The sequence below is a fragment of the Bipolaris zeicola genome, assembly GCF_000523435.1.
Source record: "Bipolaris zeicola 26-R-13 unplaced genomic scaffold scaffold_414, whole genome shotgun sequence".
Classification (NCBI taxonomy): Eukaryota; Fungi; Ascomycota; class Dothideomycetes; order Pleosporales; family Pleosporaceae; genus Bipolaris; species Bipolaris zeicola.
The window spans coordinates 1-11,666 of record NW_006912463.1 but is presented as its reverse complement, the minus strand read 5'-3'; the positions used below and the strand labels follow the sequence as shown (position 1 = coordinate 11,666).

Below are 11,666 nucleotides of genomic sequence, written 5' to 3'. Positions count from 1 at the left end.
TCTAACCTCCCCATCAACCCCCTCCTAACCTTCGTATTCACCACCCCACCCACCCCAAACGCCGGGACAATCCTACAAATCCTCGCCGCAGCACTCTTCCCCCAATCCCTCAAGACGCGTGCAGCCCTGCCATCGCGGCCTCCAACATGCACACCAGGCCTATTGTACAAGTCCAGGCCAAGCAAGTGCAAGGGCGTGCTAACCAGCTGCACGGCAGCGGGGGTAACAAACTGGGCTATGCTAAGCGCACCCACGTAGCTATTTAGCTGGGCGCTCATACGCTCTTCGAGTGCGGGCGCGAGGAGCGGGGGAAGGTTGAAACTGGCGAAGATGGTGAGGCAGTCGCGGACGGTGAACAAGGCGAAGGTGGGGAGGGGTACGGGGCGGGGGGAGGATCCTGGGGCTGCGAAGAGGCGGGTGAATTGGTTGTCTTTATATAGACAAAGTGCTAGGTTGGCGGAGCTGGTAGCGACGAATTTGCTGGTGCCGCTTGTTTGCTGCTGCAGGGGCTGAGTGAGCTTGAGCGTTGCGGATGCGGTGTCGATTGTGTTGGCGGTCAGGTAGGTGCCGAAGTAGAGGCTGAAGATTAGGGCGAAAGGTTTGCTGGAGAGGAAGCGGTGCGGTTTTGAGACGAGTTGCGTGAGGCTTTGTTTGAGGCTGTCGCCCAGTGTGTTTCTGCCGCTGGCGTTCTCGATGATGCCTTTATCTATCATGGTGATGATGGGAGCGACCAAGATGCCTGCTGCGCCAGCTGAGAGGGCGTCTGCGCCCACGCGCATACCCAGTTTGGCCGTGTTCCATTCGCGCGGCGTGTCTGTGGGCGTCTTCGTCGTCGTCGGCGTGCGCATACTCGGCACTGCGAGTTTTGGTCTAGGAATCGCAATCGAAGGGCTTGCGACTTTTGGTATGGTGGCTTGGGATATAGTCTCCGTAGCGACAGGTGTCTTCACACCGCTGGCTTGTTCCTCCCCCATTGCAGCTTCCCCCAGTTGTTGGCAAACTCTCTCTTTCTGTGCTGCATGTGAAGGCCCTGGTAGACGATCCGGTCGTGGGTCTTCGCTCGTGAGGCCTCGTAACAGGCGGCTGTATGGCGCAGGGGGAGCAGGCAGAATCTCACAGACTGTGAGAGCTGCAGGAGAGAGAGAGAGAGGTGTGAATAGGTTGCGGGATTTGAAAGAGCAGCCACTGACGAACATGTCTGGGTCTAGCGGTGCCCAACACTGAATCCGCCCCGGACTCTAAACACCGACGTCGGAGCAGAGCCTCCCGAGTCGGCCTCTTTGCACAGCCATTGGCCAGCCATGTCGCAACCGGCAGCAATTCGATTCTCTATCAAACCGCAAGCTCGGAACTCATGGCTAGTATCGGCTGAGGCATGTGAACGGCACCCCACACCCATCTTTGGACTACAGCACTCGACCACGTGCATCGCTCCCCACTTCTCAGACAAGACATCATCACCACACATGTAGTACTAGAGCGGAGTGAAATTTTTCAAATACACCTAATGGATAGATAACCCATTTTTATCATTCATCGCCTCCCCATCATTGCTCATCCACCACATGTTGCTCAATCCAAAGCCCACCCTCATATAATCTAGCCTCAACACCTCCTCTCTGTGTCGATGAAATAGTTGCAGACCAAACCAAAAAGACTGGCCGAAAAGAAAGGAACCCGCTTGCCGTCATGCACTTAATGCCCCACAGACTCCACAAACACCTGTTCGTTCGCAACCGAGAGCTATGGACCCTTATGCAATTCCGAAAGCAGCAAGAACAAAGGAGAAAAAAAACAAAGCAAAAGACAGGGATCAAGGTAGCCGGACCAAGGTAGCCACTGCACAATGGCACGGGCTACCATACAAGAAAGGAAATAAAAACTAGGGGAATTAGAAGAAGAAGAAGAAGAAGAAGAAACGCCAAGTCTTACCATTTACTCCACCATTACCGCCTCGTTGTAACACTAAGTGTTAGCTTGGGATTACGCTCCACCGCGATCTGCAGGTCCTCGTCGTTCTCAATCGGGTAAAAGTAATTTTCTTGCTCGTCCTTGTACTCGACAATCAGCTCCTCCTCTTCCTCGCCAGGCCGCTCCAGCTTCCTCCTCTCAACAAGCTTGTTGTAGAGATCAACAAACTTGAGCGATATGGGCATGCGAATGACGACACAGTTGTCTTCCTCGAACCATACTTTGATCTTGAGCGCCGACGTACCGGTGCCGGTGGCGGTCGAGACAGACGAGTGTGAGTGGTTCATAGGCGGTGGGTTGAGGCTCGTTGAGTATGCTTGCGAGGCTGTCGATGGACCGCGTTGGTGCGAGGCATAGGTTGAGCCAGTCGAGAAAGGAGTCACTGGGGTCGTAGCTTGAAGTTGGTCGGCAGACGATTGCCTGCTGGCTCCTCCATGTGAAGGGGTTGACGAGTGATGTGACTGCTGGGACAAACGGTATTCTTCAGCAGCCACAACATCGGGGTCGATTTCGTAGTCGCCTTGTCGTGGGGCAAAGAAACCCTTGACAAGGTGTCCTTGGGTAATGTGCGGGCCCAGTTTGAGCAGGTTCTTGATGTACTCGTCAAGGTTGGCACGGCGCCCGTTGGAAATATTATCGGTGACGTAGGTTACCGGGCCTGGCATAAATGGCAGTGTTCGTTCTCCCGAGCCACTCGTACCAGCCTCGACGGGGTAGGAGGCAATAAGTTGTATCTGAAGATCGTAGAAATCCTGGTATAGACGCTGCAACTCCCAGTGACGGCCGTCTTCCATCTGGCACTCAATGATGAACCAGAAGATATCGTCAGCAAAGCAGTAACGTGGCACACATGCCTTGATAGGTGCGAGCAAGTTGTCGGACGTGCGGTGCGGATTTCGAGCCTGCGCCATGGAACCGTTGCGCGAGTGGGAGATCTGCACAGGGTCAGTATCGCGTACGAAAGGTGAGTGCACACCACCTACCGAACCGGTCTTTTGGTGGCCGCCATTTTGGCTGCGCACGCTCAAACGCTCCATGCCTTGTTGCAGCGACTGGCCCGAGTTTGTTTCCAGCTTGCCGAGAGGAATGCTACCGTTCTTGTAGTCTGCAGCCATCTTCTTCCACTCCTCGACCTTGGGCACGCCAGCAGCAGTCACGGCGGCTTGCGTGTCGGTGACTACTTGTCCAGTAGTCATGTCGCGGATCTCGATAAAGGAGACGGGTATCAGGCCGGGGCCGCCGAGTCGGGTAATGGGCTTTGCGACAAACCACTCGGGGTTGGACTGGGCGATGACAATGATGGCCTCGCCTTCTTTGGCCTCGAGCTCGTCGGGCCGCTCTGCGTGGAAGTCGTAGATAACGACGCCATAGACCATGGCGCCAGTCTTTCCCGAGCGCGACATGCGCATCTGTTGCGTCATAATGTCCTGGGTTGAGGGTTGCGGGCTTGTGATGCGCTCTTGGTAGCCGGAATCGTGCGGTTGTTGTGTTGTGGCGCGAGGTACTGGGGGGGCGCCAGCACTGTCGCGCACTGTCTTGCCTACGCCCTCAAAGTATGAGACGGGAACGAGGCCGCGGGTGCCGTGCAGCGGGTTGCAGGCTTCGTACCAGTCGCTGTCGTCCTCACGCCCGACAACGTGCAGAAAGTCGCCCTGGGAAAAGGCAAGGTAGACAGAGTTTGGGCTGGTATCTGTGGGCGTGTAATCGTAGAGGGCTTTTATGACCTGAAATGAGATCGCCGTTAGCTTCGCGCTCATCTGCCCTATCGGGAAGCGGGTACCAGGACAAAGCGCCTGGAGCAATGGCGAACATCGAGCGGCTTGAGCGTCTTGGGCGCAGGGCTGGCGGTGGATAATGGTCCTGCGCGCAACGACTGCAGCCCAAGAGGGCCGCGTTGGCCTCGATCATGGCACCCGCACAGGCAACAGCGAGTGAGTGTCGAGGCAATGGGCAGTCACCTCTGGCGGCGGCGGCGTGTGTGCAATGTGCTTGGTGGTAGTACGTACCTTCTTGGGCGGCACAATGGCTATGGCATCCTTTGGTGGAATCGAGATGTGGTGCGGGCGGGTGTCCTTTTCGCTCTTTACACTCCTGCGGAACTAGAGAATACCGTTAGCATGTATGCGCGCCTTGACTCGGCCAATGCCCCCAGCGCCGGTGCAGACGCCGGTGCAGGTGGTGCAGGCGCGGGGACCTGTGGTGGCGGCAAAAGCAAAAAAGACAGAGCAACTCACCTTCATCTTGGGGTGCGGACGAGGAGGAGAGGATGCGCAGAAGACGCGGAAGCGTTGTGCCGTGAGGAGCAGTCAGGAGGTGTCAGGAACTTTGGGGCTCCGACTGGCTACGAGTGTATGACTGTCGACCGGGGATGCGGCGTGTGCGGGGGCGAGTGGGCGGCGGGTGAAGGGACAGTGCGAGTCGTGCAGTCCAAGGCTGTGACGACGAGCAAAAGACAAAGGGTAAAGGGAAAACGTCTGGGGCAGGTGCACGGTGATTGTCGTCAGGTACAAGTACGTACGTACAGACAAGAGGATGCGCGGGTAGCCAAAAGTTTAGGGAATGAGTGGGTGCTTTCACGGCGAAGGGATCCCAGCCCTGCACCACCTGAGACTTGGCAGGCGGCTCTCTGGGCCTCGAGGGTTGCCTTCTTTTAGTTTTTTCCTGCTCGTCCATGTGGATTGGATTGGATGGGTGGACGGGGCCCTGTCTGTACGCACGTACATACTAGATACGTAGTAGGTGTGTAGTATATTTGCGCTGCTGGTGGCCACTGACGACACGGAGCCAGGGCGGCAGTCGGCCAGCACGCCATGTGACCTGGCATGGCTGTGTAGCATGGCTGTGTATGGGTGGACTATGGGCAGACTATGGCAGGCTATGGCTGGCCGTGGCCGACTATGGCTGGCTGCGGCCCCAGGGGATTCCAGGGCCTACGCCATGCTCTGTCTGCCAAACGTCGGGCTGCCGGGCTGCAGGTCCACAAAACGCCCAATCATAGCCCCGGCGCGCTGGCGTTGGTAGGCCTCCCTTGCTTCTTCTTGCGGCGTTGCATGAACATGTCATTGTGCCCATGCGAACCCACACCCCCCCCCCCATTCGGTACTTTTGATCAACGTCCCCATAACGCCCTATAGCATCGCCACACCCTCGTGCCCGCATACCAAACACGCTTGTCATCAACCAATGCATTACTGTCTGCTGTCTACCAAGCACACTGTCTTTGCCCTTTTTTTGCAAGAAGAGCCTGCAGCTAGCGTCAACCACTCGACACCCGTGCCTGGCCGAATCAAAGGCCAAAACATGCTTCGAGCCTCCTCATTGGCCAAGCCCCAGCGCCTGCAACTTCTCGTCCCACAGAAAACCTCTCCAAGCCACAGCAAACTCAAATGCTCACAACCCTGCCAATTCCACACGCTGCCTGTGCCTGTGCCTGGGCCTGCAATCCCCATGCAGTGGCTGTCGATCACCCGGTACAGTCTGAAGCTGTCCTCCATCCTCCCGTCGGCCTCCACCCACTGCAACCTGCCGCATCAACCTGGATACCGCTGAGACAAACGCTTCGAGCAGTCCTGCAGTCAGCAACACCCTCGCTCCCTCGTCCCCTCTTCCCCTCTCTTCCCGCAATCTTATTCCCGATTCCACGTTTTTCATTGGCGCTAATGACGTATCCCGTTTCCCAACTAAGAAAACATGGCTAGTCAGGAGCCTGTCTGAAACTTTGGCCGTAACAGAAAGAAAGCATCTAGAAACTTCCTTGCATCTAGCGCATGGAACGGGTCTCCCGCGTCCCGACTACACATAGATAGTCACCATCCACCCAAATAACACCAAAACTCGCCGCTTCAGGTGGCGCCTTTGCTACCGCCACTGCAATCCCCACGACACACATGGCGCCAGGCATGAGCAAACAACCATAAGTATACAAATTAGTAGTAGGAGTAACGGATATAGAGCAATCGGGGGGAATTCGTAATCTAAAGGGTGCAGCTGACAACGGCCAGCACCGCTTGCGCTCCAGTCGATTCATATTTGTCCTTTGATGTCTACTTTGCTGAATGCCGCCGCACGGAGACTCTCGATTTGCGATGCGACTTCGCGGATCCTGACCCGATACTGGCGATCGCCCTTGTCTTCAATAGTGTTTTGTGCACCGTGCGTTTCGAGAAATTCACGGCAAGATGCATCATTGTCGAAACCAAGCTCATCAGTCAGGAAACGAAGAGAAACATTTACGTATCTGCGTACCCTGTCAGTAAACAATCACCCCAAACCTAAAGTACAACCACCAAACGTACCCGCGAGAAATGTTAGCTAGAGCATTGAGGCGCTCACGCTCGACAAACATGTCCATGAGGTAAGCGCCCATGTTCTGGGCTTCGAGGTAAAGTCGGAAGAACTTGTGGTAGTTGCCAAGGGCAAGTGATGATCGGACGTCAAGTGCATGCTTGATCCATGGGTGTGTTTTGTCTGCGAGGGTTAATTCTGCCAACATGTCGTTCATGTCGGTCTTATTGCACGTATACACAAAATAAAGAATGCGGTACGCCTTGAACTCAGCTGGGTTGCCCCCCAGATTCTGCGCATACAGTGCCTTGAGCTGCGTCTGGCACTGATTATACTCACCCAAATCCCCCTTTTCTAATGAGATCCGCGCATGGATCTCGTACACCTTGACTGTAAAGGCATTCTTGATATGTTGAACAGTCAGATCCTGGCGCAGTGACTTGAACTGGTTACAAATGTAGTTGTAGTTCTTTTCTGCTTTCCATTTCTCCACAAGCATGGCCAACGTCTTCTTGAGCACATGCAGGGGGCGCACGGTTTCAGCTTTCGGTGGTGCAGTCAAACGGAAATAGCTTTTCTCAAGGTTCTCGTTGGTTCCAACTACAGGTCCGGTAGGCATCTCATCTTCGTCTTTGCGTGATGAGCCCCAGGGTGATGTCGATTTCGGACCGTTGTTGCCGAGCTGAAAGCGTTGTCGTCGCTTGTCAAGCTCGGTCTGGTCTAACTTACTTGCGGCGTCCGTAAATGCGTTCTTCTTTTGGCGCTTTTCGCTGTGTCCATCGGCATAGGTCATTCGAGATGCTAGGTTAGTTTTGCGCCACGGTGGGACGCTGGCTTGCGCTTGTTCGGCTGGTAGTTCTTCAGCGTCGTGAGCATTGCGCTTTTTGGAAAGGAGTGTGTTCTGGTTAGTGTGGTCGACAATGCCATTTACGTATGTAGGTTGCATGCCGTTCGTGAAGCCATTGGCAGATGCGTTGAGCGCGGCTGCCCTCCGTTCCTCGAGGAGAAGCTCCTGAGGCAGGGGAAAGGTAGGCCAATGTACGTTGTCATGTGAGTTGCGCTCAGCGAAGTAGCCGATGGTCTCCTTGAGTCTCGCCTGCATATCTGCTTGCGAGATGCCCGGAATCGCGTTGGCGGGGTCGAAAGCACGTCGGACGTACTCGCGTACGGCAGGCGGCCACTCGACTTTCTTCTTGGGCTGCTCAGGAGCCATGGCAGACTGTAGGCGTGTGTGAGCGGAGGCACAAGTCGCCAGAGGAGTGTGAAGACTAACAGACGCGGGTGGAGCGGCAGGCTGGAGTGTGGTTCGAGGGGTGACGGTGTTGTAGGCGGGTGACTGCATCGGTCGCGCCCACGCAACAGTGGCAGAGGGCAGGGACATGGAACAGGGGAGCAAGGGAAACAGGGGCGACAAAAAAGAAGGCTGCAGAGTGAGTATGTGCACAGTGGAGTTAGAGAAGATGGATCAATGTGGTGCACAGCGGCAGAGATGTAGTATGTGGGTGTGGAAATGAGGTGGGCGTGGGTGGATGAGGGTGAGGCGAGGCGACGACCCGACGACAGTGATTTGCACGGTGTTGTTGCTTGGCGGCCGCTGAGATGGTGCTAACTGTGATGAGCTTAGCGTCGGGGATATGACGACGTGCCGGACTGGGGAAATGGGCATTAGGTCAAACGACGCCCGATACCGTATTTTGCATACGCTCACTTACAAATGGTCTGAATGTTCCTGCACCAGCTCGACCTCACCACCGCACTGCGCCCGTCGCTCCTGCCGGAGGAGACGCTGCTTTTTGTCCAAGATGCCGTAGGGCTTTACGAGGGGTACGCGTGTCCGCAGATGGCACTCATCCGCTGCTAACATGCGAACAGGAAGTTCAAAATACCCGAGTATCAAAACGGGCAGTCGTATCTGACCTCACACCGCGTCTGCTATGTCGACCACAATGAGCCGCGCAAGAACTCCGTCGCCATCTTCCTGAAAGATGTCGAGAAACCAGAGTTCTATGTATGCTGGATATGGCTTGATCCATGGGCACCATGACTAACAACAATACAGGCTGGCTTTCTTAAGTCGTCACCCAAGGTAACTCTCTACCCGAAGCCCTTGAAGCAGCTGTCGCGAGGTGCTCCTTTGGCTCCCACGCCAACCGCCTCGTCCTCTTCTACTCCGCCGCGGCACAGCAGCCCCGCGCCTCCACCTCCAGCGAGCGCAACATGGGTGTGCCCGATATGTTCCTTCTCCAACCCCGTGCCTTCCAACTTCGACCCCGCTCTCGCATCTCGCACACCCATACCGCCATGTCTGGCTTGCGGAATAAAGCCGCCGACTGTACATGTCGTCAAAGCAGCCATAGCGGCCATGTCGAATCGACCAGCCCCAGGCCCGCCTCCGAAAGATGTGAAGAATGGAACTCCTCCTCCTCCTTCGGCTTCCACAACATCGCCATCGGCATGTCCTCGTTGCACCTACCAGAACCACCCTTCTCTCCTCAATTGCGAGATTTGCGGTGCATCCCTCACAACGGCCGTAGACAAGCGCTTTGACATGCTTCAGGAGCCCACCAGGTCCCATTCTCCAGGCCCAACACTCTCGTCACCATTACAATCCGATACCATTGAATGCATCAAGCTGTCTTTCCGTGCTGGTGGGGGGCCTATATTTTATGAACGCCTGAAGAATGCATTAGTACAGCGCAAATGGCTCCTTCAAAGTGCCCCGCCAATTCCGAAGCCACGGCTAGCCTCTATTATAGCTGACGACGGCTACACTGTACAATCTGACGCTTCTTCTGTAGAATCTGAACGACCCCGAGTTGTTGGTATTGCGGGTTTGGAGCGACGCGGACTAGAGCAGAGACAGAACAACGAGGCCATGATAGGCAGCGCCTTTGAGGACCTTGAGGCTTTGATGACATCAGCAAAAGAGATTATCGCTCTTGCAGAGCAATTTGCATCACAGGCCAACTTGGGTACTAATAGCAGCTCTGAGGCAAACGCATTAGCATCTCAGTCGGCGTCTGCACTGGGTCTCGTTACGACAAAGGACATGCTTGGGTCCGGGTCAGGTTCTGAGTCCCTGTATGTGTCTGAGCTTTCGAGAAACCTGGCCGAGTGGCTCACCGATGACACGCATGGTATCCTGCGAAAAGAAGGTGGCATCATGACGCTTGTGGATCTTTGGGCCGTCTTCAATCGTGCAAGGGGCGGTGTGGAGCTTGTTAGCCCCTCAGATTTTGAGAAGGCAGCGCGCATGTGGGATACGTTGAAATTGCCAGTACGCCTAAGGCAATTCAAGAGTGGTCTTCTAGTCGTGCAAGGTCGTGATCGCACTGACGAGAAAACTATTGCCAGTCTTTTGGCTTGGTTCAAGACTCTTCACCAAGAACCTCCCAGCATGGAGGTCACATGGGATTGGGAGACATTTGGTAGGGGCGTAACAGCGCAAGAGACAGCTGAAAGATTTGGCTGGAGTGTTGGTGTCGCGACAGAAGAGCTAGAAATGGCCGAGGAAGCGGGTGCACTCTGTCGAGAGCAGGGAATTGACGGGTTCAGGTTTTGGGAGAACTGGCTGGTTAAGATGCCGGGGGATATTACAGTGACTTGAAGTGAATAGCAACAGCGTCCAATGTTTATGAATATTATCTGAACAAATTACCTGGCCAAGAATTGGTTCCTGGAGTGGTGTTTGACTGCCGTTCATCCAATGATCTTGCGTTTGCTGGCCTCATTAGGCATTATCTTCCCGAGTTAGCGCCTTTGCTCGTACGAACAACTCTCCATGTCCAAAATAGCGTATGGTAAGCTGTTTTTCGCTCTGAAAAATACCATCGTTAGTAGGGAAATGTACTCCTATTGTGTTCTCGTATTTTCGAACAGTGTGGTAGTTTTGGTGGTTTGGGTGCTTTCAAACTTCCAAGACTTCGTGTTGCCCAACCAATGGGAGCTGCACAACTAAAACATGATACTTGCTTAGCCAATAGGTACGATCCACTTAGGCCTGTAGGGGATATCGTCTCTCCACCGCTTTTGTCGTCAGGGTCCAACGCTAGCACTCAACCGACGCACCCATGCGCCAACATCCAACCTCACTCCTTTGACCCACCTCCACGCACTTCTCTACAACAACCGTTGGTTTTTTGTCATCGAAATGTGAGTTGAATCAGAGTATCTAGTCAGTCGTATTATATTGCAACTGCTAATTTGTGGGTCAAAGGCCCCGCAAAGGGTTCAAGAAATCGATTGCAACAGCAAACAAGAAACGCTCTGCACAAGAAGTCATAGAAAAGTATCCCAACAAGCGCCCAAAAGCCAACACGCCTATCTCATATTGTACAGGGCAAGCCGCAGTAGAGACTGAAATATCAGAGCAAGCGCAGGCTATGGATACAAGCCAGATCTTCAGATTCTTGGATCTGCCAGGGGGTAAGTAGCACGTGATTTATTCAGCCTCAAAAATACTAACAACACCCAGAAATTCGGAATCGCATATACGAAGTTGTCATAGAAATAAGCACGCGGACATTCCCAAACACATATCCAAAGTCCACGACATCTCGGCGCAGGGGCTTACGGCCCGACTATGAAGTCCGGCGACCTCCTCACAAACCTCTCCCCTTCATCGGCCTGACACAAACCTGTACACTTATCAGAATGGAGCTCCGCCCACTCTGGTTGTCGACACATCGCTTCCCTCTGTTTGCCTTAGATGGATACTTCAAATCGTTTTTCCCTCCTCCGCTCCGGGCAAACCAAGCGAGCGATGAAATCAGACAACGCGTGGCACGCTACCACCATCCCGGAGGTACTTTGAGAATTTGGGTGAATATAGACTCACTGGTCGGTATAGACATACTCCCAGCAATCAAGTTTCACCTGCGCTTTCCCATGTACACGTTTGATCTTGTCTCAGGACATCCCAGAGTCACTGCAGAAGACCGAAGCGCTGTATCAAAATTCATTCACAACCCCAATGCGACTTGGACTCGATGTATCAAGCAGCACATAATTACGCAAGTGCGACTGCAAATCATGGACCGCACGCCGGGCATGGAGTTTGTCCGGATTGTTGTCAAAGAGAACCAGGCGCCTGATTGGATGAAGGCATCTTGGGGGCATAGTGATGACGATGTCAAGGAATATACAGCAAGGCTGGGGCTAGAGGAGGTTAAATGGGCCATAAGATTTGGTACCGATTACTCCTGAGTCTAGGCTTGGATTCGAGATGGTTACTATCTGCTGATTGTCTAGGGCTTGCAAAAATAATCATATGTAGGTACGGCCATGGCGACATGCGTCATACTAAACTCATTACACTTAACGTGCTGGATAAGCGAGTTGGCCAGGCAAGCGAGTTGGCCACCCCACCAAGTTTGCGCACCTTTATGAACGTTTATCTCAACAACGCAATA

The 11,666-nt window shown here is 54.1% G+C and overlaps 6 protein-coding genes across 6 annotated transcripts; 3 read left to right on the top strand and 3 right to left on the bottom strand.

Moving 5' to 3' along the window:
* COCCADRAFT_52121 (uncharacterized protein) lies at positions 1-1,468 on the bottom strand (the record flags this gene model as incomplete). Its single annotated transcript, XM_007720172.1, has 2 exons — positions 1-1,120; positions 1,411-1,468. Coding segments are annotated over 2 exons (1,178 nt in total), but the record flags the coding sequence as incomplete, so codon positions are not given.
* A 478-nt stretch (positions 1,469-1,946) lies between these two features.
* COCCADRAFT_41917 (uncharacterized protein) lies at positions 1,947-4,211 on the bottom strand (the record flags this gene model as incomplete). The annotated part of the gene is made up of 4 exons (XM_007720171.1): positions 1,947-2,906; positions 2,955-3,695; positions 3,978-4,070; positions 4,206-4,211. 4 exons carry the CDS (start codon positions 4,209-4,211, stop codon positions 1,947-1,949), a joined length of 1,800 nt encoding a protein of 599 aa, XP_007718361.1.
* An 816-nt stretch (positions 4,212-5,027) lies between these two features.
* Positions 5,028-5,773, top strand: COCCADRAFT_41916 (uncharacterized protein; the record flags this gene model as incomplete). The annotated part of the gene is made up of 3 exons (XM_007720170.1): positions 5,028-5,085; positions 5,210-5,423; positions 5,455-5,773. 3 exons carry the CDS (start codon positions 5,028-5,030, stop codon positions 5,771-5,773), a joined length of 591 nt encoding a protein of 196 aa, XP_007718360.1.
* Positions 5,774-5,994: 221 nt separating this feature from the next.
* Positions 5,995-7,636, bottom strand: COCCADRAFT_31165 (uncharacterized protein; the record flags this gene model as incomplete). Its single annotated transcript, XM_007720169.1, has 2 exons — positions 5,995-6,208; positions 6,267-7,636. 2 exons carry the CDS (start codon positions 7,634-7,636, stop codon positions 5,995-5,997), a joined length of 1,584 nt encoding a protein of 527 aa, XP_007718359.1.
* Positions 7,637-7,978: 342 nt separating this feature from the next.
* On the top strand, positions 7,979-9,862 carry COCCADRAFT_111990 (uncharacterized protein; the record flags this gene model as incomplete). Its single annotated transcript, XM_007720168.1, has 3 exons — positions 7,979-8,079; positions 8,128-8,263; positions 8,315-9,862. 3 exons carry the CDS (start codon positions 7,979-7,981, stop codon positions 9,860-9,862), a joined length of 1,785 nt encoding a protein of 594 aa, XP_007718358.1.
* A 775-nt stretch (positions 9,863-10,637) lies between these two features.
* Positions 10,638-11,460, top strand: COCCADRAFT_111991 (uncharacterized protein; the record flags this gene model as incomplete). Its single annotated transcript, XM_007720167.1, has 2 exons — positions 10,638-10,680; positions 10,730-11,460. 2 exons carry the CDS (start codon positions 10,638-10,640, stop codon positions 11,458-11,460), a joined length of 774 nt encoding a protein of 257 aa, XP_007718357.1.
* Positions 11,461-11,666: the final 206 nt, after the last annotated feature.